The sequence below is a fragment of the Lynx canadensis genome, chromosome D4, assembly GCF_007474595.2.
Source record: "Lynx canadensis isolate LIC74 chromosome D4, mLynCan4.pri.v2, whole genome shotgun sequence".
NCBI lineage: Eukaryota > Metazoa > Chordata > Mammalia > Carnivora > Felidae > Lynx > Lynx canadensis.
In genome coordinates this window covers 25,276,746-25,303,236 of record NC_044315.2, presented here as the reverse complement: position 1 = coordinate 25,303,236, position 26,491 = coordinate 25,276,746, and the positions used below count along the sequence as shown (strand labels likewise).

Sequence of the window (26,491 nt, the reverse complement as noted above, 5' to 3'; positions counted from 1 at the left end):
ATAGAGGTTAGTTAAAAAAATAAAAATAGGGTGCCTGGTTGGGTGACTCAATCAGTTGAGCCTCCTACTTTGGCTCAGGTCATGATCTCATGCTTCATGAGTTCAAGCCCCACATGGGCTCACTACTATCAGTAGCCCACTTCAGATCCTCTGTCCCCCTCTCTGTGTGCCTCTCCCCCATTCATGCTCTCTATGTCTCTCTTCCTGTCTCTCTTTCTCTCAAGAATAAATAAACATTAAAAAATAAAATACAAATACAAATATAAATTAAAAAATAAAGTGATATAGACAACCAAACAATCTTAAGTCACAGGTATTACTCAGGTTGCATATCTTCTGACCGATCTCTGACTACTATAAATGCTATGGCTGGCCTCTTCTAGTACCCCGAACAGTGGGAGTGTTGAAAAGCAAAAGGGATTTTTTTGTTGGAAAACGTCCTGAAGTATTTCTAATCTCAAATATACATTATTGTTTTGGGTTTTTTTCTCACGAATGATCTGAATAGTTAGAGTTGGTTAATTAGGTTAAGCTTTGTAAGCATCCCAGGATTACATTTTTGGTTTATTAAACTATAAAATGTATAAACAAATGTTAATCTGTAATACATGAAATGTTCCTTGGGGGAGAACAGCAGGGAGCAGATAAAACTCATGCTATAACATATTATACATCATTCTTAACATGGGACAAATGTTACACATGATTTTTAACAATTAATTTTACTCCTTTTGGAAGCACTGTCACCAAAAGAGTGACCTTAGTATAGAATTTCATGCACAAGGCAAGATACATTGTCATGTATTTCATTTTCTTTTTACTTTCATTTTTTTTTAATTTTTAAAAAATATTTATTTATTTTTGAGAGAGAGAGACAGAGCATGAGCAGAGGAGGGGCAAAGAGAGTGGGAGAATCAGAATCTAAAGCAGGCTCCAGGCTCTGAGCTGTCAGCATAGAGCCCAACGTAAGGCTCGAAACTCACAGACTGTGAGATCATGACCTGAGCTGAAGTCGGACACTTAACCAACTGAGCCACCCAGGCACCCCATTTTACTTTCATATTTTTAATAAATTTGGAGGAGCTTGAGGTTATTTTCATTTGCTTTTCTTGAATGAGCTTGTCCACACAATCCATGGGTTTTCAGTCTTCAGAAGCCAACTCTTGGGGAATGGAATATAGAAATTATTTGATTAAAAATCCCAGTAATTTGGTCGCTACACAATGATTTCAAAGTTTAAAACTGAGTTTGAGGGACACTACGAAAACAGCTGAGACTCAGAAGAGTTAAGGGATCATTCCTTTGGCCTTTGGCACAACTTATTCCTTACAAATAATGATTCTGCATGACTAGGGAATGATTTAAAATGTAGTCTTGTAAAGTTGAAAGGGTCCTTCACCTCATTTTCTGATCATGATTTCTATGTCCAAATTGGGAAAAGTGAGCCATCACTTCTACCAAGGTAGCAATCATTTTAAGCGATAGCCCCATAACTCAAGTTAATTCTTAGGCTGCAAAGAAAGTCTGAATTTTCATTAGTTCTTAAAGATCTAAACTATAGGTTTCAGATAGATAGCATTTTAAGTCCAAACTTCCCTGTAACTGACCATCATTTTTATGTTTTAGCATCACAGTTGTATGTATAATTTATTCTAAGTAGGTCTCCATGTTTCCTTTTCACTGGTGTAGATGGAGTATGGAAGGGGCAGGTCACTGTGTCTTTTAATCAACACTATACAGTGCTCTTGCTTGCACAGTGACGTGTTCTCAAATACTCTTGCACTCTTCAAACTAACGGGCTTAACAGCCTAGGGACAGAGAAAACCCTGGTTTGTGCATTTTAAAAGCTTCATAAAAGCATATCGGCAGGAATTTCAGGTATTTGAGCCAAGCTTCTGCACTTATAACCGTAAGTGACAATAAACAGGTTTTTTTTTTCCCTCCAGAGAGTAAAAATCTTCTGTAAACCTGAACCAGATTGAGTCTTTGAGTTCATGACAGTTCTTGATATCTAACTGCAGCAACTGGCTTTTTCCAACAACTTTACAATGAAAGTTTCCCATATCGGGGCACCTGGATGGCTCAGTCGGATAAGCATCCAACCTCAGCTCAGGTCATGATCTTGCAGTCCGTGGGTCTGAGACCCACATCAGGCTCTGTGCTGACAGCTCGGAGCCTGGAGCCTGCTTCAGATTCTCTGTCTCCCTCTATCTCTGCCCTTCCCCTGCTCTCTCTCTCTCTTTCTCTCAAAAATAAATAAACATTAAAAAAGAATTTTTAAAGAAAGCTTCTCATATTATCTACTTTCTGTTTATCTGCACCCCTCTTGATCACTTCCAATGGGACTTTTTGCATTGGGTTACATGGCAACAACTTATTACGGCATATCACAATTATGGGGGAGAACTGGTAAAAATTCCTAAGTCTCCATTCATCAGTGAGAATCATTAAAGAAGGAAAGCATAAAGAAAGCTCTGATGGTGTTCATAAATGGTGAGGACTTCGACCAGGGTTCCACAAGCACACAGTGAGAAGTCAGAGATCACCTTTTCCATGCTGCCAATATGGTGGGGATTTTGGGGAGAGACTGACCTGACCACCAGTCTGGTGGGGGTGCTATGCCTTCCTATGTAGGGTGCAATATATCACCTGCTCAACGACAGGTGTACCTGGCCTCAGGGAGAAAGCCTGTCCCTAAAGCACATGCCCACTACTGTTCAGAGATCATTGAGCCTTTTCTTTTTAACGTTTTAAGATAAGCATTACCTTATCACAATTTTATTATGTGCCAGGCACCAGTCCGTGTGTTTTTAAGTCTATTATCCCACTTTGTCATCTCAGTAATATACAGTGTGAAACAGAACTATTATGTCCATTTTATAGATGAGGTATTGAGGCACAGAGAACACAGTACCTTGCCCAAATTCAACGTGGTTAGTAAGTCAGGGATCCACACAGATTTTCTGTAAAGAGCCAGGTAGTGAATATCTTGGACTTCCAGCCATGCAGTCTCTGTAACAATCACCCAGCTCTACTCTTGTGGGGCAACAGCAGCCATAAATGATACACAAGGGGATGGGCATGTTCATGTTCCAACAAAATTTTATTTCTGGGGCCTGCAATTTGCATGTGTTGTATAGTTTGCATGTATCATGAAATATTCGTTCTTTCGAATTTTCCCAACCACTTAAAAATCTAAAAGCCATTCTTAGCTCTTGGGCTTTATGTTTAAAAATATGTCACTGGCGGGGCACCTGGTGGTTCAGTCGGTTAAGCGTCCGACTTAGGCTCAGGTCATGATCTCCTGGTTCATGCGTTCTGGCCCTGCTGTGCCGGGGCTCTGTGCTGACAGCTCAGAGCCTGAAGCCTGCTATGGATTCTGTGTCTGCCTCTGCCTCTGCCCTCCCCCCGCGTGTGCTCTGTCTCTGTCTCTGTCTCTCTCTCTCTCTCTCAAAAAATAAATATTAAAAAAAATTTTTTTAAATAAAAACTAAAAATAAACAGCTGGCTGGGTTTAGCTCTTGAGCTGTGGTAAGTTGTAGAGCCAGGATTTGAACCCAGGCAATGTGGTTCCAGTGAGCTTTTAATTATTATATAGTCTATATCATGATAATAATAATAAATCATGGTCTTTATAGAAAACTCAGCAAAGAAAGAGCAAATAAAAACCAGGCATAAAAACCACAACCCAGAAATAATCATAATTACATTTGGTATTTTCTTCTATTCTTTTATCTACTGTATGCAGTATTCCATTTATTAATTCTAGCTTTTCACTTATCATTAGCATTTTTCACATTTCCTCAGAGGCCACACAACTATATTCATTTTAAATGTACTAGGGGAAACTGCTATTTGAAAGAATCTTATAGCTAATAATTTCCTAAAGTGAAGAATCCTTTTATTAAGTGAGCAGTTGGTCACGTTCCATTTATCTGCTGCATATTTGCATTTCTAGGAATTGGTTTTTTAAAAGCAAACCGATCTGTAGACAGGGATGTAGTAAAAAGACTTTGATTTGACTTCTCACTGTCCCTTTATTAGCCAAATGACCCTGAGCAAATTGTTGACTTTACTTTATCACATCTCAGTTTTTGCTTGTCCTGAAGATAAACCAAAACAACCGTATACAAAGTACTGAGCACGGACCTAGCAGAGAATAGTGGTCAATTGGTAGCAGCCAGCCCTTATGTTCCTTGCCACCCCACACCATTCCTAGTCCCCAATACCACCCACAGGAAATAGATTATTTGACTCGTGACTGTTGAGAAAGTGTCTTTTTCTGCTCTGTGTACTGAGTTTTCCAAAGTAAAAATGGGCCAGCAATCCTAAACGGGAAGATTAATGAGGTGGGTGGACCTGAACTGGAGGCCACACCCCACCCACCTATCACTCTTGCTCCGCCCCACAGATTCTTAAGTTTTCAAATGTAAGCAGTGCCCAGGTTCCTACAACAGCAGGTGGCATTCTGACATCAGCAGAGGCTGATGTTCCTTCAGGTACGGAGGAAACTCTAGACCAGACACCTGAAAAGATTTCAGAGCCCAACCAATGCCATGAGCAGCGAAGACTTCATGGAGCTGAAGAGTAGGACGGCCGCCAGAGCGGAGGGCTACAGCAACAGTGGCTTCCAGGTGAGCGGAAGTTTTATCTTGTGTTTGAGACCAAGTAAATGGACACAGTGCTCATTTCTCGCAACCTTGGCAAATTCCCAGACAAAACCAGTGGGGTTCTTGGAACACAATAAGAGTTTTTCATGACACTCTTTAAACCTATGATTTTTTCCTTTTGGGCTGACAAACCTGAAAAGTCTCTTTTAGTACAACTTGTTTTGATCCCTAACTTGCCCTGTCACTTAGAAACAAGATTGTCTTCTCAGGCTTTTGTTTCAGGTTCACAAGCCCTGCCAATATTTTCCAAAGAGCTGGTAAGAAGGAAAGAATGGAGAGACTCCAGATCCTGGATGTAGGGAGCATTTCAGGCTTTCTTTCTCTTAACACCACCTCCCAAAGCACCTGTCAGATGGGAGCCTGGGTGCCGGCCCCAGTGCAGCCGGGTTATGCAAACCAGTCTCATGTCATCAACCAAAACTCACTGAGTGATTAATGCTGCTTAACTTGGAACTGGGTGCTGCAGAGGCCTAGAAAGAGTCCTGTCACAGGGAAACACCAGCCTGTTCTGACTGGCTCTGGGATGAGAGTTTTTCAGGGATGTCCCTAGCTGTGCTTCCTTTCCTAAGCTGACTTGGGAGCCCACACAAACAGGTGTCAGCAATCTGTTGGGATTCAGAGTCACCAAAAAGGCAAAACAAACTTTTAGGCACTAACAAAGGAGGGAACAAGGAAGGTAAAAGAGCTTTGGCACAAGTCCTAAATCTTTTACCCACATGTGACTGTAACTTCCTTGAGCTTCAGTTCAGTTGTCTACACAGTGGTCACACTGAACTTCATCTCATAGATCACAAGTGTAAGGGAGGAAAAGTCTTTTCCTCTACCCTCTTAGATTCAGCACCTGAGATCTGCAAATTAAACTGAGAAATGGCAGATTAACCAGAGAAAGCTATACAAATTTTATTAATATTCTTCATTTTATATTCATGCAGCCTCACAGAAAATAAATGAAAAATTCAAAGAAACATTAAGACTCAGGGTCTTATGTACCATTTTAACAAAAGACAAAAAATTGTGGAGCAGTGATTAGACCAAAAAAAGAGAGGTTAAGCTCTTAGGGTCAAGAAATTATGGGAAAGTGATGAGGAAAGACATGGGGGTAGCTAATGGGAGATAAGGTTTGGCAGTGAGGTTTATGCAATCTTAGCACCATCTCTGTTTCCAGTGACAAGTGTTGTTCTCCTCTGCCTGTTATGGGACACCTACACAAGGGAAAGTTCGTCCCTGCTCTAGACAGAGAGAGGAAAAATGAAGAGCTCTTTCTGTGTTTGTTTTTTCTCAGTTGCCTTCAGCTCAAGATAATTCTCATGCCAACGTGGTAGATTGGGGGGCAGCATGTCCCGATTCCCCTCATAAGGGTTAAATGAGAAAAAAGCATAAAGCAGAGGGCCTTTTATGGCTCAAAAGAATAGAAGGGCTAGAATGGAATAGAGTCAAAGTGAGTATGATAGCAAGACAAAGATGTCTGCAAGGGAGGCGTGTCCATGTCACCAGCAACTGGTAGCCCAGTCAGTGAGGAGGACACACATCCACCAAAGATAGTCCTCTTTTCTATCCCTCATTCTCTTCCATGAAAAGGAAAGGAAAGGAAAGGAAAGGAAAGGAAAGGAAAGGAAAGGAAAGGAAAAAGAAAAGAAAAAAAAAGAAAAGAAAAGAAAAGAAAAGAAAAGAAAGAAAAGAAAAGAAAAGAAAAGAAAAGAAAAGAAAAGAAAAGAAAAGAAAAGAAAAGAAAAGAAAAAAGTACCCCCCTAGGTCTCAGGGTGCAGAACACGGCATCTCAAACCCAGCAGAATACCACATACCACCACCAACGAGCAGAAACAAGGTTATTTCTTCCAATGCCTGCTGCTTGACAAGAATTTCCAGAGACACATATTTACTCAGCAAAACCATTAACTGCCCCCTAGATAAGACCACTGCTGGAAAGGGATACCAATTCAAGAAGGAATAATACACTATTCTTGCCCTCCAGGAACAAGGCAGGCAGAAACCAATAAGCAATTACATGTGATGTAAAACAAAAACAAAAAACAATGCTGGAAGTTGGTACCAAGTACATTATAAATAAATAAGCAGGTGGAGCTGGGTTGACTGGGGAGTCTCTGAGGTGGGCAGGGATTTCCTGGTTGAACAGGGAGGGGTGTCAGTAGAGCACTGCAAGCAAAGAGAACTGTCTGCACAGGCCCAGGGGCCTGAAATAATATGTATGCTGGGGATAGAGGAGATGAGGAGCAGGGGCTCCAGGGAAGGTACAGGGGACAGTCTGGCCCCAGATCACGGGACCTCCAAATGGCTAAGGCATCAGGAAAGAATAGATCAGAATTCACACTATCAAGGGGTGCCTGGGTGGTTCAGTCGGTTAAGCATCGGGCTCTTGATCTCAGCTCAGGTCTTGATCTCAGGGTCGTGAGTTGAAGCCCAAGACAGGCATGGGGCCCAACACAGAACCTACTTAAAAAAATAATAAAAGAATTTACACTATCAAATTATTGATACCCCATTGAAGGTGGACAAAATGGAAAGAGATTTATGTGTGGTTGGGACACCATTTAGGAGGTTGGTATGATAATCAGATTGTAGCTTAGAGGTGGTAACAACCAGCACTGGACAGAAGTACCAATACTCGTAGGAGGCCCCCTTGGCCATGCAATTAGCATTGAGTCAGGGTGAGTTAAGAGCTGCTCTGGCGATGAATATTTCCATTTTCTCCTCTCTAAAGTAGGATAATAATACCATATCCTGGTGTTGAGAGAATTAAGTGAGTTAATACATTTTTTTAAAGTATGTAATATATGTTTTAAAAAACTACTGTTCGTTCAGGCTGCTATGACAAAATACCACAGACTGAGTGGCTTATAAACAGAAATTTGTTTCTCATTATTCTGGAGCCTGGAAATCCAAGATTGTGACACCAGCAGAACAGTGTCTGGCAAGGGCACACTTCCTCATGGACAGCCATCTTCTTGCTGGGTCCTCACATGGCAGAAGGTGCAAGGGAGATCTCTGGAGTCTCTTTTATAAGGGCACTGATCCCATTCATGAGGGCTCTGCCCTCATGACCTAATCACCTCAAAGGCCCCACCACCTAATACTGTCTCATTGTGCATTAGATTTTCCAAACAGGAATTTGGCAGGGGGTGGGAGGGTAGGTAAGGGGACACGTTCAGACCATAGCAAGTGCCTAGCATGCAGTGTGAACATAAATAATAGTATGTCTCAGTGCTGGGGCAGATTAAAGAGAGTCAACATTTCTAGCCTGAGATCTCAACTTAGAAGTGATTTTCTTTATGTAGACTAGAAAGACAGAAACAGGGCTGGAGCAAGGAAGACCATGAGTTCATTTTGAGGTTGTTGGTTGAAATTAGGGTGATTTCATACCCCTAGAAGAAAATGGAGAGGAGGCAGGAAGCTCTAGGGATAAAGGCACCTGGAGTCTAGAAGGGAACATCATGCATTTGGGGCTGATCACACAACAATGAGCCAGTGGCATGGATGACACCAGGAGGAAGGGAACCCAGGAAGCCCCAGTACTTCAGGAGCTGGAAAGTTAGAGCAGTCAGAGGTTGGAGCAGAGAGGCCACAAGGAGGGAAAGGGGAGCAGCACCAGGAGAGGGAAGGGTCTGGGGAAGCCAAGGGAAAAGAGAACTACAAGGTTAGCAGCAAAGACAGTTCATGTGATTTTTCAACCAGGAGGTCACTGGTGACCAGGGGTGGGATGGGGGGCAGTTTGTGTGATGAGTGGGAGCTGGGAAACTGGGGAAAATGAAGTCAGAGAGGAAGTTCTCCTGGTGGAGAGAAGAGCAGGGAAGAGAGGCTCAGAAGAGGCAAGATTGGGCTGCAGGCAGGGGGCTTTTTTATTTTTTAAAAATTCATCGTGAAATATAACATGCAGAAAAACACACAAAGCCAACTAGACAGCTTATTATAAAGTGCCATCCAGATCAAGAAATAGGGCATTGCCATCCCTCAGCTCTGACACACCAATCCTGCATGTCTGTCACAACTGCCCCTGCCCACAGGGGTGACAATGACCCCAACCTTATGGTAATTACTACCCTGCTTTGCTTTATACCTTAACGTATAGTTACGAATCCCCAAGCACTGTTTTTGCCTATTTTTGAACTTTATACAAATAGAAAGTTACAGGAAAATTCTTTGCTTATTTTAAAACATTTATATAGAACTAGGCAAGACAAATCATTTTGTACCTGACTTCTTTTGCTCAGTTTTGTATTGTTGAGACTCAGCCATACTGTTGCATGTAAGTGGAGTTCATCCAATTTCACTGATATACGCTGTTTTCCATAAACATTACACAATTTATCTGTTTTCCTGTTGGTGGACATTTGTGCCATTATCCTTGGAGCTTTTAGGAGCTTCTAGAAACAAATGCAACTATGAATACTCTTAGACATGTCTCCTGGCGCATATGTAACAAATTTATTTGGGGTTACATTTAGGAGTGGAATTGCTAGGTCATGGAGAATGCATATATATTTTCAACTTCAGTAATAATGCCAAACTGGTTTCTTAAGTAGTTTTGCTAATTTATATTTCCATCCACAGAGTGTGAGTGCCTATTACTCCATAGCCTCACCAATAGTTATCTGGCTTCTTAATTTCAGTGATTCTGGTAGATGTGTAGTGAGTAGTGTAACATTGAGATTTCATTTTAATTTTCCTATGTTATTGGCCACTAGATGCCAACTTTGTGAAATGCTTGTTCATGTCTTTTGCCCGTTTTCTCTACTGGATTCTGTCTTTTTCCTACTGATTTGAAAGAGTTCTTTAAATGTTCTGAATATAAGCCCTTTTCCAATTATATGGTTTACAAATGCCTTCAACCACTGAAACTGTCTTTCACTCTTTAATATTTAGATGCACAAAAGCTAATTATTTGCGGTCCATTTATCAGGTGTGTCTGTTTTATATATCCTGTTTAAGACATCTTTTTCTACTCTGCAAGATCGTAAGGATACCCTCCCATATTTTCCACAAGCTTGTTATTTTCCTTCTACATTAAGGACTCTACTCTCCCTGAAGTTAGTTTTTATGTATAGTGTGAGGCAGGCATCAAGTTTTTGTTTTTGGGGGTGCCTAGCTGGCTCACTCAGTAGTGCATGTGACTCTTGATCTTGGAGTTATGAGTTCAAGCCCCACACTGGGTATAGAGATTACTTAAAAAAATAAAATCTTTAAAAGCAAAAAAAAAGTTTGTTTTCTCTACATGGGTATCCAATTATTTCAGTGTTGCTTTAAAAAAATATATATTTTCCCCACTTGACAAATACCACATTTATCGAGTGTCCATATTTAGGGTAAGTCTTTTTAGAATAGGACAACCAAAAGATTTTTGCAAAGTCAAAGGAAGGAGAAGGATCTAGAGAAGAGGAAAAGAGGAAAGCAAGAGAGTCCAAATAAAGCTCAAAATTTCTAAGGGTGAAAATTCAGGCAATTTTTGAAAGAATACTTTTACTAAATGATGTTTCTTAGAATCCCAAATGAAGTTTCCTTCTGCCTATGAGTATCGATTGTACCACATGTGGCCCTCAGAGCCACAGAACCCATGCTCACTCTTAAGCCAGCTGGGTGTGGACCCACTTACGAAAGTTCAAGACAGGACTAGATGGGAAATACGTCTCTACTCTGCACACACACACAGAGAAAAGCTGACCTATTCCAGGAAATGCCTGATGAGTCAGTGGGGTTTAAAGAGTTTGTTAAATGGAGGTCAAAATTTGGGAGGTCATTTAAGTCGGAGAATGTTTGGCCTAATAATTTGAATAGAGAAATTCAAGGTTGGTGGCGATTATGCAAAGTAAGGAGGAAGAGCATTGTTTCTCTCTAATCCCCTGAGGGAGGTCAACATGAATCACACCAGATGGATGAGGGGTTTCCACTAATTCAGGACAAGTTTGGCTACAACTATCTAGATGTGTTTCTTCCACGGGTGAGTTAAAACACAGAAAACACATGACAATAATTGTCTTTGTGAAGAAGGTTAAAAAAAAATTCTCTCCTCTATCCTCAAATCAGGTCATACCTAGATTTATTTCTAACAGCCTAGATGACTAAGAACTCAAGGCACTTCCATGACATCTTAGAGGGGAAAGATTTAGGGATTTGGTTTCTTCCACAGTCCCTGAATTTATTATTTTTCACGGTGTCTTAACTTAAAATGAAGGTGGTGGCACCAACTGACCCATCTCATCTAGACATTGTTGATGTTGATGAGAAGCTGGCCCTGGACGCGAGCTGAACTGTCATGTGTCAAACTGAAAAAAATATCAGAAGTGGGAGTATTTGGACTTTTATAGAGAACAGATTATTGTGAGCAGGAGCCCCAAGTTTCTATCATGCTACAGAAGTTTAGAACTGTGTCTTCAGATTGTAGATTTAGGCAGATGTAGTATATGATTTTCACTCAAAGCCAGGATCTAGATTTGGAGGCATCTAATTCTACTCCACACGTGAGCAAAGGTATTTGACCCAGAAGCCACTTACAGCCTTGGCGTGCCCAATTGTTCCTTCTTTTTCCTGGAAAGGAAAAAAAGTTAAAAAAGAAAGAAAGAAAGAAAAGAAAAAGATGACATGCATGCCTTATGTCTTCTGGAAGTAAATAAAGACAAGTTTCTTAGGAAAACACTATGAGTCACACGGTTAGAGAGCCTCCTGTGGGTGTTCAGGAACAAAGTAGATGATTACCAGGAATGGTTCAGTTGAGAAACAGGGAAATGTAACTGAAGACTTCTCAATGTTCCTTTCAGTCCCCTAGTTCTGTGATTTCAAGGCTTTGCTTGCTTTTCCTCCAAGAGCCAAAACCCATTGACATAAAGCATGACATTTATTGACTCAACGAAAATTTATTGACAGTGTGCCAGCCATTATGCAAAAAGCAGGAAATAGCTACCATTTGGTTAAAATTAGTTCACAATGGCAAATCAGCACAACACAGTTTATAAGAAGTGTTACTCATGACACAAGATGGTGGTCTCATCTAGACAGGGAGTTGGGGAATATTTCCCAAATGTTCCCAGTGAACACTTCCAGGCTTTAATTCATTAATTCATTCAACAAATATATAGTGAGCACCAACTCAATGGGCGCTAGGCATAAGGAAAATAACCAGTAAGACACAAATAATTCCACAAGCTACCATATCAAAAATTACTTTTTTCCATATGGCACTATGTGGAGAAGTCAAGGCCCCAGATGAGAAGGTATGCAACACATGTACGGGGAAACAGAAAAGTAGTAGAGACAGACAGGAATAGAGGCCAGTTCTGATTCACCTCAAGACTCTTCACTGATTTCAAAATCTTGGTCCCAAGAATCCGAAACCAATGATAAGTTTAGGTTTAAAACTGAATTTCTATTCTCTGCAGATTCGGGAACATTCTACAGTAAACTAGCCAGACAGATGATAAGGGGTTGTAAGCAAAGTAATGGTATAAACTCCTCCATGAAACATGGTCAGAAAATAGCCCATTAATGTGAGGTGAGGCTTTTTGCACCATAAGAAAGTGTCAGTCATAGTTAAACAGAAGCCAGGATAGGCATACCTGCTTCCCTGTGGACTCTCCAGCTGCCTTACTCCCTCCACCTGCTCATCTGTGGGAACATAACATAGTTCCAAACAGCACAATCTATAAAGTTGTGCAGCTGTCCCCCAGTGGGTCCTACTTGCCTCTCAGTGTCCCTCCCTTTGGATTATATCACTTCTTACAACATTTCTAGCTTTTAAAGTTTTTATTTTTCTATTTTCAAATTACTGTGTCCTAGTTTCTCATACACCTGAATCCATTGCTTCAGAAAACATTTTGCAAGGAGGAAGCTGATTAGAGGGCACTGGCCTAACTTGTGCAGTAGGAGGATTTGAAATGTAAATTACTTAATTAAGGGCCAGACCCGTGCAGATAGAGCAGGTGGGAGCAAAGGTCTTGTTACATGGTATGCTGGATCCAGCAAGGAAGGGAAAAAAGAGACAAAGACACACACAAAGCCAACAGAGACATTTCCAGGAGCCAGCAAACATTAGGCTTCCTGTTGACCCAGATGGCTACTTCCTTGTTTCCCTGTAGAACATGAGGTCTTGAGGTCAGAGAAGAGGGAAGAAAGTAAGAGTGGAAGCATTTTGAAAGCACATGTGGAAGAAGACGTGGTCTATCATGGTCCAAGAACTGACTGTACTGCATGTGACTTTGAGCTTGGCTGAAGATAACAAGGGGCCCCTTCTTAAGGAGGAAGTGGAGAGGAAAGAGAGAGGTGAGCGTCTGAGAAAAGTCAGACTGGGAAGGGGTGGGGGTTAGCAGGGCACAGGTTAAAAGTCACATAGTGAATCATTATGAGGAGAGTAAAACATAAATTCTTTGGGTGAAGAGTTGAGGCTTCAGAACCAGACTGCCATTAGGCAGTTACCTAACTTCTGTATCTACTTCCCCATTCAAAAATAGGTCCATAACACCCTGCATCAAAGGCCTAAGGGGAGATTAGTGGAAAGCACTAGCACCTAGCAAATGCTCAAGTATCAGCAACCATTAACCAAACCATTTAGTTGGGGATGCTATTTTGGTGCAGAGGCCAAACCAAAATTTGAAACCCATCTATGAAGGCCGCCTCTTTGTATAGTAGATACTGGGATCTACTGATGGATAACTATGGAAGACACCAACAGGCAACTCTGAATTGTTTTAATGGCTGTCAAATGTAAACGTCAAGCCCCTTGGGTCCCTGCCAGACTGAGAGACCTTGGCTCCCTCCCAGCATCTGTGTCTCTTCCAAAGGACTTTTATAAAGTTATTTTTCAAATACTTTGGTTCATTATGATCCATATCTTACTTACTCAAATGCATCTCTTAAAAAAATTTTATGGGCTCTATCCATGTATTTATAATTAATTTATATTTATTTAGTCAGTGCTCTTTGGGAAAAGGTGCTTGATGACCAAAGTGATTTTAGGAGTCGCTAAGAAGCAATGTTTTTCCAAACGTAAGCAAATTCAAATGTCCATGGTGCATGTATCCTCTTTCATGCCTCACTATTAACTATTGTGGCATGAAACAGTCTGGTAAGTCTGATAATGGTCTGATGAGACCAATACTTAGGAAGTGACCATGACGTCCCAAAATAACACAAGAATAAGGCAGGCCCGAGCAAATAAGACTTCATCCTGCAGGTGATTTAGGCTTTGGCATGAAATGCATTTTCATTAAAAAAAAAAATCTATAATAACCTTTGATCCCTTTAGGCAGACTGGCGATTTACCTATGAAAAACAAATCAGAGAAGGAAATGAGAATAAGAAGAATTTTAGTTTCAATTGACAGAGTCAAAGAGATTATATCTTTGTTTCTTTATTTTTTTTCTCAACTATAGGAAGATGTTTTGCTGTTAAGAGCGTTTCTGTTTCCCTCATGCATCTTTGGAATTTCAGACACAGCCAAGTTCATTCTAATCAATCTGTAAAAGCATTATAAGGTGCAGGACTTGAACTTTTTAAGTCTTTATCATGATTGTAAGAAAATAATTATTGTGTTATTATTATGGTTGGCATCTTCTAAATTCCCTGAGAACAGAGACCAGCAACCAGCATAGGAACCATTGCCTAGTCCATAGTAGGTACACAAAAAATATTTGTTAGAGGAGTGACTGAGAATGCCTAAGACAGAGCCCCAAGGAACTATATGTAACATTAAGGGTTGAGTTGAAAGGCTGATATGGTACAGGAAATAGAGAAGAAGTCTGGGTGACAAGAGGAAACTAGCAATGTGTGATATCACAAGTTGGACAAGAGTATTTTAAGGAGGAAACAATCCCTTGTGGATGATGAAAACTGGATTTAAGCACATGAAAGCCATCAAAGACTTGGGCAAGGGTGATTTCCATGGAGTGGTAGGAATGGAATACATATTGGAATGAGTGGGAGACAAAATGTGGCAAGAAAATGGAACTAGTGCCTTTATCTGGGCTGCTATAACAAAATACCACAAGCTGGGAAGCTTATAAACAACAAACATTTATTTCTCACAGTTCTGAAGGCTAGAAGTCCAAGATCAAGTTACCAGCATGGGCTCATTCTAGTGAGGCCCCTCTTCCCAGTTCATAACCAATGCCTTCTCACAGTGTCCTCATATGGTAGAAGGGGTCAGGGATCTCTGTGAGACCTCATTTCTAAGGGCACTACTCCCATTCATGAAGGCTCCACCCTCATGACTTAAACACCATCTCCTAGCCCCGACAGGCATCATCTCCTAATACCATCATCTTTGGAGGTTAGAATTTCAACATGGTGAATTTTAGGGGCACACAAACATTGGCCATAGCAGCCAGCAAGTGCAGATGGAAGACTGGTTTTTAGTGGAAGGAGAAAGGATGCTTATCTATGAATTGATAGAGACGCAAATACCAGAGAAGCAAGGGCTAAGTATGGCAGTGTGTGAGGAAGTGCAGAGCACTGTGCCTGGCCCAGTAAGGAAGGAGTCCAGGCATGGTTATATTATTGCTCTAAGAACAGCTTGTCCAGGCTGAAATCACACATTTACCAAACACAAATTATCAACACAAATATCAAAGCTACAATAAGAGTGAAAGCCAACCAGGCAGGAGGTCAGTGGTGTCTTGGAATGTACAGTTCTATCTTTATATGACTTTTAGGTAGCTTCAGCTCTGGAAATACTGCATGTAAAAAAAGAAATTAAAAATATACATAACGCATTTGTAGAAATTTAACTCCACTGTTGTGGTGATGACCTGGTTAGGATGGTGATGAGCACAGCACTCCATTACCAAGGCATGTTTCCCTCTTTATTAATTAGTAAGTAATCTGTTGGTGGGGGGTAGGGGGGTGGGGTGACATTTAAGGCTATGTGAATATCCAGGTCCCCAACACATTTCACCCAATGGTTTTCACATCCATGGATGACCCTTTCCTGAATCAATTAGTACTAGGGAATTGCAAAATGGGAGTTTTCATTTCTTCAATATTCCTTCCCTGACATTCTTCTGAAAAGAATAGACTTATCTTTGATCATATTTCTCTATCTGGATTAACATTCCCTTTCTTTTATTACATATTTTATAATCAATTACCAACATTTTTTGCTTCTTGCAACATTATATAATGAAGATTTTTAAACATATAGGAAAGTTGAAGTGATTTCATAGCGAACACCTATATATCTGCCAACTACAGTCCATAATTAATATTTTACCATACTTGCTTTCTCATGTATTTTTTCATCTACCCTCTATCCCCCCATTAGTCCATCTTATTTTTTGACACATGTAAGTTGCAGACATTATTCATATTTTCCACTTTTTAGTGCTCAACTTGTCCTAAACTTGGCCAGTGATCGCAGAATGCTTTTTGATAAGGATTCAATTTATTTATTACATACAACCATTCTAGACAATATATGAAGTAAACATTTGTAGTATATAAAATTGTGGCCATGTTTTAGCATATTAATGCTTTTAACAGATGGCCAGAATTAGAAGTGGGGCCAAGCGTTGTCCTTCATGGTACCTGTATCTTACAACCTTAAGTGGCTCCACCCAGTGGACATTTCATGCAGCAACTGCTAGTGTCTGGCCTACATGAACGTGCCTGGTCTGACACCAGAATTACATTGGAAGCTAATCTGCATTTCATCTTCTAAACATAACCCAAGACTCTAATGAATTCTGATAGAAAAACGACTACTTTTAGAAAAGCATATGACATCAGCCCTGGTTAAGCAGGATACTTAAACATCATTCATTTGCTGTTTATTTCAAAGCAAAGCTTATTTCAAGCCTTTATTCCTGGGTATTATTTGATTTCCCCCATTGGTAGATTTTCTGGACGATAATAGGGACAGACCCAGAAGTAAAACCAAGATATCCAAGTGCAAGTAAGAATAAAGGTCCATATTCTCCCAGATGTACTTATGGTTGCTTCATAACTAAGAGATCCACAAGGTGGAAGATGAGTGGGGATGCCTTCTCCGTGGTCCCGACAGAGAAGAATATGCTCCATCACACAGACCAAGAGGAGGTAGAACCACTTGTTTGAAATGAATGCGAAAGGTGCAAAAGAACTGTCACTACATTGAGTAAATATATACAAGTAGAAAAAAAGAATTGATATCTGTTTCAAATATCTCCAAATATAATTTACATCCATGGCATTGCAATTAAGGCAGTCATTCACACTTGCCACAGGACCTTGTTGGGTTTTTTTTTTTTCTTGCTTTTTAAAGTGTTGAAAAAGATGTATATACACTATCACAAATTAATTTTAATACTTTAATAACTAGGTTTCATTAAAGTATTTCCTTTTTAATATTATATTTAATTAACATACTAAAGGAGTCCACAGGCTCCATCAACTGTCCTGCTTTGGGACACTTCTGAGAAGCTGCATGTAGCTTCAATCACAGTGGCAGAATTCAACCAGAGCCACAGGGAGGTCAGAAATGTACCTCTATTCTGTGAAATCTCAGGCCCAGCTAAAATTCAGAGCCTTATAGTTAAAGGAAATAGAGAAAAATAGATATCAGGGACACCTAGCAGTCTTGGCCACAATATATTTTCTATTGGAGTTATATAATTCAATAGATGCTAATCAGATTCATATTATTTATTGTCATCTTGGTCTTCCTTATTCTTACTTTTGCCCATTTGATCTGTCATAGACTGAAAGAGTTCTATCAACCTCTTTCGAAATGTGTTTCTAGATATTTCTTCCTCGGTTCCCTTTACATTAATCTACACCATTTGTACACAGATAGCCAGGCTTCTCAGAGCATTAGATTGTACTCTGACCATTGTTTCTTTTGGAACACCTGAATTGCTTTTTTTAATCCTGTATTCAGCCTTGGTCAATTACGATCCTGACCACTCCACGTTTTATCTTTCTGAGTCCCTGAGTCATTTCCAGGACAGAATCTCCTCAGTTTATGATGGGATTATGTCCCAATAAATCTATCATAAATTGAAAATGTTGTATGTCATGAATGCATTTAATACACCTCATCCACCAAACATAGCTTAGCCTACCTTAAATGTGGTCAGAATCCTTATGTTAGCCCAGAGTTGGGCAAAATCATCTAATACGAAGCCTATTTTATAACAAAGTGTTGAATATCTCCTGTAATGCATTGAATACTGTGAAGTGAGAAACAGTGGTTGAATGGGCACAGAATTGATTGTGGACGCTAGTGATCTCATGGCTGACTAGGCAATGCCCAGCATCACGTGTGAGGATCATACTGCATATTGCTAGCCCCAGAGGAGGTCAAAATTTAAAGTTCAACGTACAGTTTGTACTGTAGTAAATGCATGTCTCTTACGCACCATCATAAAACTCAAAGACATCAGAAGGTGTCTGTGTGTGGTTACGCGTCCTTATTACCCCCTCTGACTCCATCGAATCCATTGATCTGCCAGATGGGTGTATTTGTTCTTAGCTCCTCTCATCATATTTTATGTTGTGCTTTGTAAAAATCTTTTCACATATGGTTTGCATATTCTTTATTTTTGTTCGTTTTCTTCTGAAGATGTATTTTTTTGTTGTTATCTTAATGGTTCCTTTTATAATGAGCTTAAGATTATAAGTAATCACAAAATTAGTATATTTTTCTAATTTCTGGGGTTTTTTTCCTTCTCTTCTACCACTTGATTTTAGCGGAATATATATATTTTAGCATTTACCTTTACAAAACACTGCTGCTTATAATGTCGTTCAGCTCTCAGAAATTAAAAGATAAGAAGATTGGCCTGTTCACCCTATCTTCTACCTTTTCTTTTATTTTCTTTCTTCAGCTAAGTGTTCTGAGTATCTTTTCTACACTGTGAGGGGTTAAAATGTATATAATTTCTTCTGGAATCTTAATGCCTGGATTAAGGTTTTAATTCATTAAATAGATTCACAACATACTGTCACTCCTTTTGCCATAATTTTTCATTAATCTTTTGTTTGGCTGAAGTTTCTCCCCTAGACGTTTCTCTAAGAAAACCGTGGAAGCCATTTCTAGGAGTACTTGCAGGCTTAAATTTATTTTTATAAATCTCATCATTCTAAACCTTCCCCTAATTTTTCTCATTTGGGTACAGAGCCCTGCTTTTCCCTACTTTCCTGTACTCAGGGGTTTCACTAGCTCCTGGCTCACAAAGATCACAAAGGGAGAATGTTATCAATGTTCTGTGGTCCTGCTTCCTTGCACCCAATTCAAAGCTCCCTTCAGATCATTCAGAAGTGACAGAGAATTATGCCAGGGAAATGTGATGACGAACTACAGGCTGAGCAGGCATTTCCCCTCTCGCCATACTGCTGCTCCTTGATTCAGTCCATAAACCCACACAGGCTGGTGAGAAAAACAGGAACATCTCAGGAAGGAATGGTCTAGCTAGTGCCCATGAACTACATTAAGGATTCTGTAAACCAGAGACTTGAGGCACAAGGCTACCTGAGCCAAAAGGGTCACATACCATACAATAAGATCAAAGGCTTCTGGAATACCACCTTGGAAAATGCCATCATTCCAAGGCAAAGCCCATGAAATTTACAGGGAACATTATAGAGTAAATGGCCTTAAAATGTTTGACATTAAGTAAAACATAAATAAATAAAGGGGGAGCTATATTCCCAAACAATGCGAAGAGATTAGATTCATGAAACAGATGTTGACTTTTATATGCTGAATTTCAACCATAGAGAGCAAAGTGACTATAAATGCCCCAGAGAAGCAAGTAGGTAGCAAACTCAACAGTAAAACTAATATAAAAGTCAATTGACAAAAGTCAATTGCCATATATGGCACTAGGTAGGTAATGAATGTTACACTCCTATATGGTGATGAATATGGCTTCAAGACATTAAGCTTGGAGTTGAACCCAGAAATGGCGATGGAACCCAAGCCTTTATCACAATGCAGCACCAATTAGTATAGATAATTTGTCAATATTCCTGAAAGCAGTCGTCTTCAGGTTTTTGGTGAGCCGCTTCCTATGATCTATTTATGTTGCACTTTGGAATTTTAAGTTACTATTTGAAACACTTGCTCCAGCTAGTCCCATTCCATGTTCATAGAAATGGAGACAGAAAAGTTAAATCAGTCACTTGAAACTCAAAAAAAAAAAAAGTGGAGGTGTATTTCTGGTACCTTCATTCAGGCATCTCAGGCATAGAATATTAGAACATACAGTAACCTTGGAGAAGTAGAGAAAGCAGTCCCATACCATTTTGTCTCTACTTAGTTGTAGAGACACAATTATAGCTTCACTATAATAAGCCTGTAGGAATATCTTTCCACTGAAAAACAGTCACCAAGCACTTCTGTGCTGCCGTTGTGTTATATACATGGTATTCAGCAGAGAACAGGGGACAGAGAATCCGGCTTCTCAGCTTAAAGTCCAATGGGTATAATATAGATTTTTACATATTTACACAGTTCCAAGTTTTCCAAATGACATCCATAGCAATATTTTAAGGCATCACTCCTCAGAAAGTATCACATTGACTGTTTCTTAGGAAGATTGCTTTAAAGATGTACAGAGATGGGGAGATAGGTAGGATGGATGGATAGATGATAGGTAGATAGATAGATAGATAGATAGGCACACACACATACACACATAACAAAATAAGCAAATCTGATCACCAACCTAAATCTGTTCTGATAGTATAAAGCCTTCCAACCAAGGTATTTTAGCAAACACTTTACAAAACTTGCTGTGAAGTGTCAAGCTCTAGACCCAGTTAAGGCTCTTCATAGTGGGGTGCCTGGGTGGCTCAGTAGGTGAAGCATCCAACTCTTGATTTCAGCTCAGATCATGATCTCACAGAGCCCTGAGTCGGGCTCTGTGCTGACAAGTGCTTGTGATTCTCTTTCTCTCTCTCTGCACCCCGACTCAAAATAAATAAATAAACTTAAAAAAAATATCTTCCTAGTGACTCATTAGGGTCCTTATCAACATCATATTTGCCTGATGAGCCATTCCCATCTGTCATTAACCAACATGATGTATGTCCCACCAGAACTCAGGATGAAAGTCTCTCCAGGGGTGAAGGTGTCTGTTCTTGCCCCAGGCTCAAGCCCATCAGTGCCCCCCTCAGCAAGACCAACCATACTGTCAGAGCACACCAGGCCAGAGTAGTTTCTGGAAAGAAGGTTGAAGAAAGTCTCCCCTGGCAGAGTGATGTTCAGTCTGCAGCAGAGAAACCCCCGCCACAAAAACTGAGAAATGGAAGCCACATTGTGCAATCAGGGCCACAGTGGGAGGGAGAGACCAAGTAAGCGAAGCAGACATCGTTGCAAGAGAAAGTGTCAGACTAATCACGGAGACAGACATGTCCACAAATGCAGAAGTGCCCGCTTGTGTATTTAAAGAATAGCATCTACTTAAAACCAGTCTATAGGGTGAGAGGCCCACTATCCTGGGTTGGGAAATGACCACCAAAGCCTAAATATAGTTTAAAAGTGGCCACGAGCATTTCAGGAATCTTTCAGCACCTCTGTCAAGTCTACCTGGTCTTTTCTTTTCTTTTCTTTTTTTTTTTTTTTTGAGTATACACAATGTTACACAATGATACACAATGTTACATAAGTTTCAGGTATACAACATAGTGATTCTACAAGTTTCTATATTATGCTATGCTCACAAGTGTAACTACCATCTGTCACCATTCAATGCTATTATACTACCATTGACTGTATGCTATACCTTTTATGCACATGACTTATTCATTCCATAACTGGAAGCCTGCGTCTCCCATTCCTCTTCACCCATTTTGCCCAACCCCCGACTCCTCTCCCCTCTGGCAACCATCAGTTTGTTCTCTGTATTTATGGGTTTGATTCTGCTTTTTGTTTATTTACTTATTCATTTGTTTTGTTTTTTAGAGTCCACATATAAGTGAAATCATACAGTGTTTCTCTTTCTCTGTCTGGCTTATCTCACTTAGCATACTACCCTGTAGGTCCATTCATGTTGTCCCAAATGGCATGATCTCATCCTTTTTATGGCTGCATAATATTCTGTTGGCTATTGATATAGATGACGTCTTCCTTATCCATTTGTCTATCGGTGGACCTTAGATTGCTTCCATGTCTTGACTATTGTAAATAATGCTGCAATAAACATAAGGGTGCATATATCTTTTTGAGTTAGTGTTTTTGTTTTCTTCAGATAAATATCCAGAAGTGGAATTGCTAGATCTTAAGATAGTTCTGCTTTTAATTTTTTGAGGAACTTCTATTTTTCATAGTGGCTGCACCAACTTATATTTCCACCAACAGTGCACAAGTATTCCTTTTTCTCCACATCCTCACCAACACTTGTTATTTCTTATCTTTTCATTCTAGCCATTCTGACTGGTCTTTTGATATCTAGAGTTCAAATCAGGCCTTCTTCGTGGAAGGGTACTTTCATCTGTAGGTACACCACTATCTCTTTTTTTTTTTAATATGAAATTTATTGTCAAATTGGTTTCCATACAACACCCAGTGCTCATCCCAACAGGTGCCCCCCTCAATACCCATCACCCACCCTCCCCTACCTCCCACTCCCCATCAACCCTCAGTTTGTTCTGTTTTTAAGAGTCTCTTATGCTTTGGCTCCCTCCCTCTCTAATCTCTTTTTTTTTACTTCCCCTCCCCCATGGACTTCTGTTAACTTTCTCAGGATCCACATAAGAGTGAAAACATATGGTATCTGTCTTTCTCTGTATGACTTATTTCACTTAGCATAACACTCTCCAGTTCCATCCGCATTGCTACAAAAGGCCATATTTCATTCTTTCTCATTGCCGTGTAGTATTCCATTGTGTATATAAACCACAATTTCTTTATCCGTTCATCAGTTGATGGACATTTAGGCTCTTTCCATAATTTGGCTATTGTTGAGAGTGCTGCTATAAACATTGGGGTACAAGTCCCCCTATGCATCAGCACTCCTGTATCCCTTGGGTAAATTCCTAGCAGTGCTATTGCTGCATCATAGGGGAGATCTATTTTTAATTTTTTGAGGAACGTCCACACTGTTTTCCAGAGTGGCTGCACCAGTTTGCATTCCCACCAACAGTGCAAGAGGGTTCCCATTTCTCCACATTCTCGCCAGCATCTATAGTTTCCTGATTTGTTCACTCTGACTGGCGTGAGGTGATATCTGAGTGTGGTTTCGATTTGTATTTCCCTGATGAGGAGTGACATTGAGCATCTTTTCATGTGCCTGTTGGCCATCTGGATGTCTTCTTTACAGAAGTGTCTATTCATGTTTTCTGCCCATTTCTTCACTGGATTATTTGTTTTTCGGGTGTGGAGTTTGATGAGTTCTTTATAGATTTTGGACACTAGCCCTTTGTCCGATATGTCATTTGCAAATATCTTTTCCCATTCCGTCGGTTGCCTTTTAGTTTTGTTGATTGTTTCCTTTGCTGTGCAGAAGCTTTTTATCTTCATGAGGTCCCAGTAGTTCATTTTTGCTTTTAATTCCCTTGCCTTTGGGGATGTGTCAAGTAAGAAATTGCTGCAGCTGAGGTCAGAGAGGTTTTTTCCTGCTTTCTCCTCTAGGGTTTACCACTATCTCTTTAGACATTCCCAAGACCAAAGGGTCCTGCCCTGAGGTCTAAACTCTACAGGCATGATAGTCTGGGGTTGGACGGTCTGAGTTCAGATCCCATCTTGGCTATCTTGGTTATATAACCTGAGTCATGCAATGCACTTACGTTTGCCTTAGTTTCTTCATCTGTAAAAATGGAGATCATTGGATCACAGGACTTCAAAGAGTTTAACCTTGTGTCGTGTACCTACTATGTATTATATCAATCCAGGTGCAAATAAAAGCAAAACCAAAAGTAACAAGGGAGAAGCTTGTATCCTGCAGATAAAGGTCGGGAAGTAGGTAGTATAGAGCTGGAGTGGAAGCACTACTCTGGGTTTTAGGAACCCAAGAGCCCTACAACTCACTCACTGTTCTAACATCCCCAGGATGGGGCTCTTGTGTTCATGTTCATGGCCTGGCTGGAGCCATCCACACACAAGGCAGCATGATGTAGGAAAAAATGTAAGGGACAAAGAGCACCTGCCAGCCATCTCTTAAGGCATATTCCTGAGCTGCCCCACTCAGGGCACCACATCTATTTGTAGTTCATTGGCCAGAATCTAATTATAAGTGGAAATGTCACCATTTTTCTGGGTGGCTACATGTTCAGCTATAATTCTATAGAAGGGAAATACCTTAAGTAGATGGGGAGGAAATGGTTTCAGTGATTTCTCATGTTTTAGAGGTTGAATGGTTTAGAAACTGAAAGGAATAAATAAATAAATAAATAAATAAATAATTAATTAATTAATTTTAAACCTCTGTCCATCTGTATTCACTGCAACACCCACTGTGGACCTATAGTTGTTCAAACAGCATGGAAAGTTTAGGATGGAACCCCAGGCTCAAGGATCTGCCATTCAGAGCATCTCAAGCCATAATGGAGTACACCCAGCAACTAACACTAACAAGAGAAATTACATGGCATGCTGTAAGCTGCTTACAAATACTCATACACAACACCACAATATTGTCACCCATTCAGTGGAGTGACAAGCTTGCATTTAGAACACAATATTCATTGTAGTTCAGTGTACTAAGATATCTAGTAATCTATACTAATGTATCTAGTAATCTGAATTGCTAAGTAGATGGTCAAAAACAACAGGCCAAGAAGTAATTATGGACCGACCACCCATTCAGGCCCTATGACTCCAATTTGACAAGAAGCAATAAGACAAAGCAAAGCAATGTCTTAAGGATTATTTTTCTAGCTCCAATCAACACCCACAACACCCCCATCGTTTCTGTTGGAAATCCTCAAATGATAGACATTGTTCTTCCTGAAAACGTTAAAAAGCCAAGGCGCACACTCTACCAGAGGTAAAACAATCCATTACATGTTACAGAATACGTCCACAGGTGCCCTTCTCAACACTTACATCTACTCTGCCCCACCCCCAAACACAACACACACACACACACACACACACACACACACACACACACACACACACCACTTCCTATTTCATCCTTGAGTTCCACAAGTTTCAGATCCCGCCACCAGGTGGCAGGAGTAATCAAGAATTAGCAGGAATTACCAAGAAGGTCCCAGAAAATGTCACGATTCTGGAAGGGATCATAAGAACACTGAATCAAAACTGTGGTATAGATGGGTAAACTGAGGCTGCAAAGCATCACACATTAGGGACCCCAAGGACCAACACCCTCTGTTACCTGTGCCCTGTATTTCCACCAACTTACACTGGGTTTTATAGCAAAACCTTGGATTGTGAGTAGCTTTTTTCGTGGGTGTTCCACAAATGAGCAAATATTTCTAATAAATTTTACCTTGATAAACGAGTGATGTCTTGCAATAAAAGTAGTATGTGATGCCAAACGTCACATGATCACAACTGAGCCAATGGTTCTTGAAATTTGCTTTGATATACAACTGCTTTGGATTACAAGCATGTTTCCAGAAAGAATTATGCTCACAAACCAAGGTTTTGCTGTACTTGTAACTTTTCAGCTTTATTTATGTATTCATTTTTATTTTAAAATTTTCAGCATCCATGAAAGTGAGAATAGTAAAATGAGTCCCTGAGTGCCCACCAGCCCACCCCAATCAGCAAGCTTTGTCATCTTTCCATACCATACCCAGAGCCCCCTACTATATTTTTTACCAAATACTCAGATGTATTATGCCATACCAGTTAATGCAACATCAAAATTTCTGTGGTTCATTCATTCAACAACTAATCATTAGCAACAGCAACTAATGATGTGTGGGAGGCACTGTGCTAAAGTAAGATATGCAGCTGTGACACAAAAAGGCACTGTGGCAACCAGGCTTTTATGCATAAATCACATGTACGCTGCAAGTTAGATTTTATCCACATTTTATACACTCTTGTATTTTAATAGGTGGAAAATGCAACACGAGTTGGAATTGTAATTTTTTTTTTCAACGTTTATTTATTTTTGGGACAGAGAGAGACAGAGCATGAACGGGGGAGGGGCAGAGAGAGAGGGAGACACAGAATCGGAAACAGGCTCCAGGCTCTGAGCCATCAGCCCAGAGCCCGACGCGGGGCTCGAACCCACGGACGGCGAGATCGTGACCTGGCTGAAGTCGGACGCTTAACCAACTGCGCCACCCAGGCGCCCCTGGAATTGTAATTTTTATAGATCCTTGGGGCCAGACAGATATAAAGTTAATATCAAAGTCATACACTTGTTCTTCTTTCAAAGACAAGGTCACAGCCTACAGGCCAAGCAGGATACATTTCCTGAAAAGCTGTGGGGACCTACCTGACATGGTTTTTCTACCTTGTTGCCTTACGTGGAATGAATTACCTTATGAAGGCAAGTTGGGATGAGATGGGAGAAAGATTGGACCCCCTCAAAACAGGTAAAAGAGCAATGAGCCAGGGGGTATCAGTCATATGTCAAAACTGCAGCTCAGGGGTAAGGACACTCCTCCAAGAGAACAGCTGACTCCCATCCAAAATGTAAAATCAAGACAGCTTGACAAAAGAAGGCATTTTCTGATTCTCATTACTAGGAGAGATTGCTTTAAGCTAAACAAAACACATTTTAGCATTTCAAAAATTTAACATCTAAGAAGAAAACTACCTGGCCTACATTTTTCTTTATTTTATAAGTTGGAAACCTGTGGTATGTGATGCCCCCTAGCCTCTTCTCTGCTTATTATAAAGTCACATGACTTAGATGGAGGCACCTGGTCCTCCTTTCTCTCTTCCTCAAGCTGGACCACATCATTCCTTCCATCAGAAC

The 26,491-nt window shown here is 40.3% G+C and overlaps 1 protein-coding gene across 1 annotated transcript in view; it reads left to right on the top strand.

The window, feature by feature from the left end:
* Positions 1-4,417: 4,417 nt before the first annotated feature.
* SLC28A3 (solute carrier family 28 member 3) overlaps positions 4,418-26,491 on the top strand; it is a 55,574-nt gene continuing 33,500 nt past the window's right edge. The window contains exon 1 of the mRNA XM_030294267.2: positions 4,418-4,634. Within this exon, the coding sequence (XP_030150127.1) occupies positions 4,557-4,634 (78 nt within the window). The 5' untranslated portion in view covers positions 4,418-4,556. The remainder of the gene's footprint in view (positions 4,635-26,491) is intronic.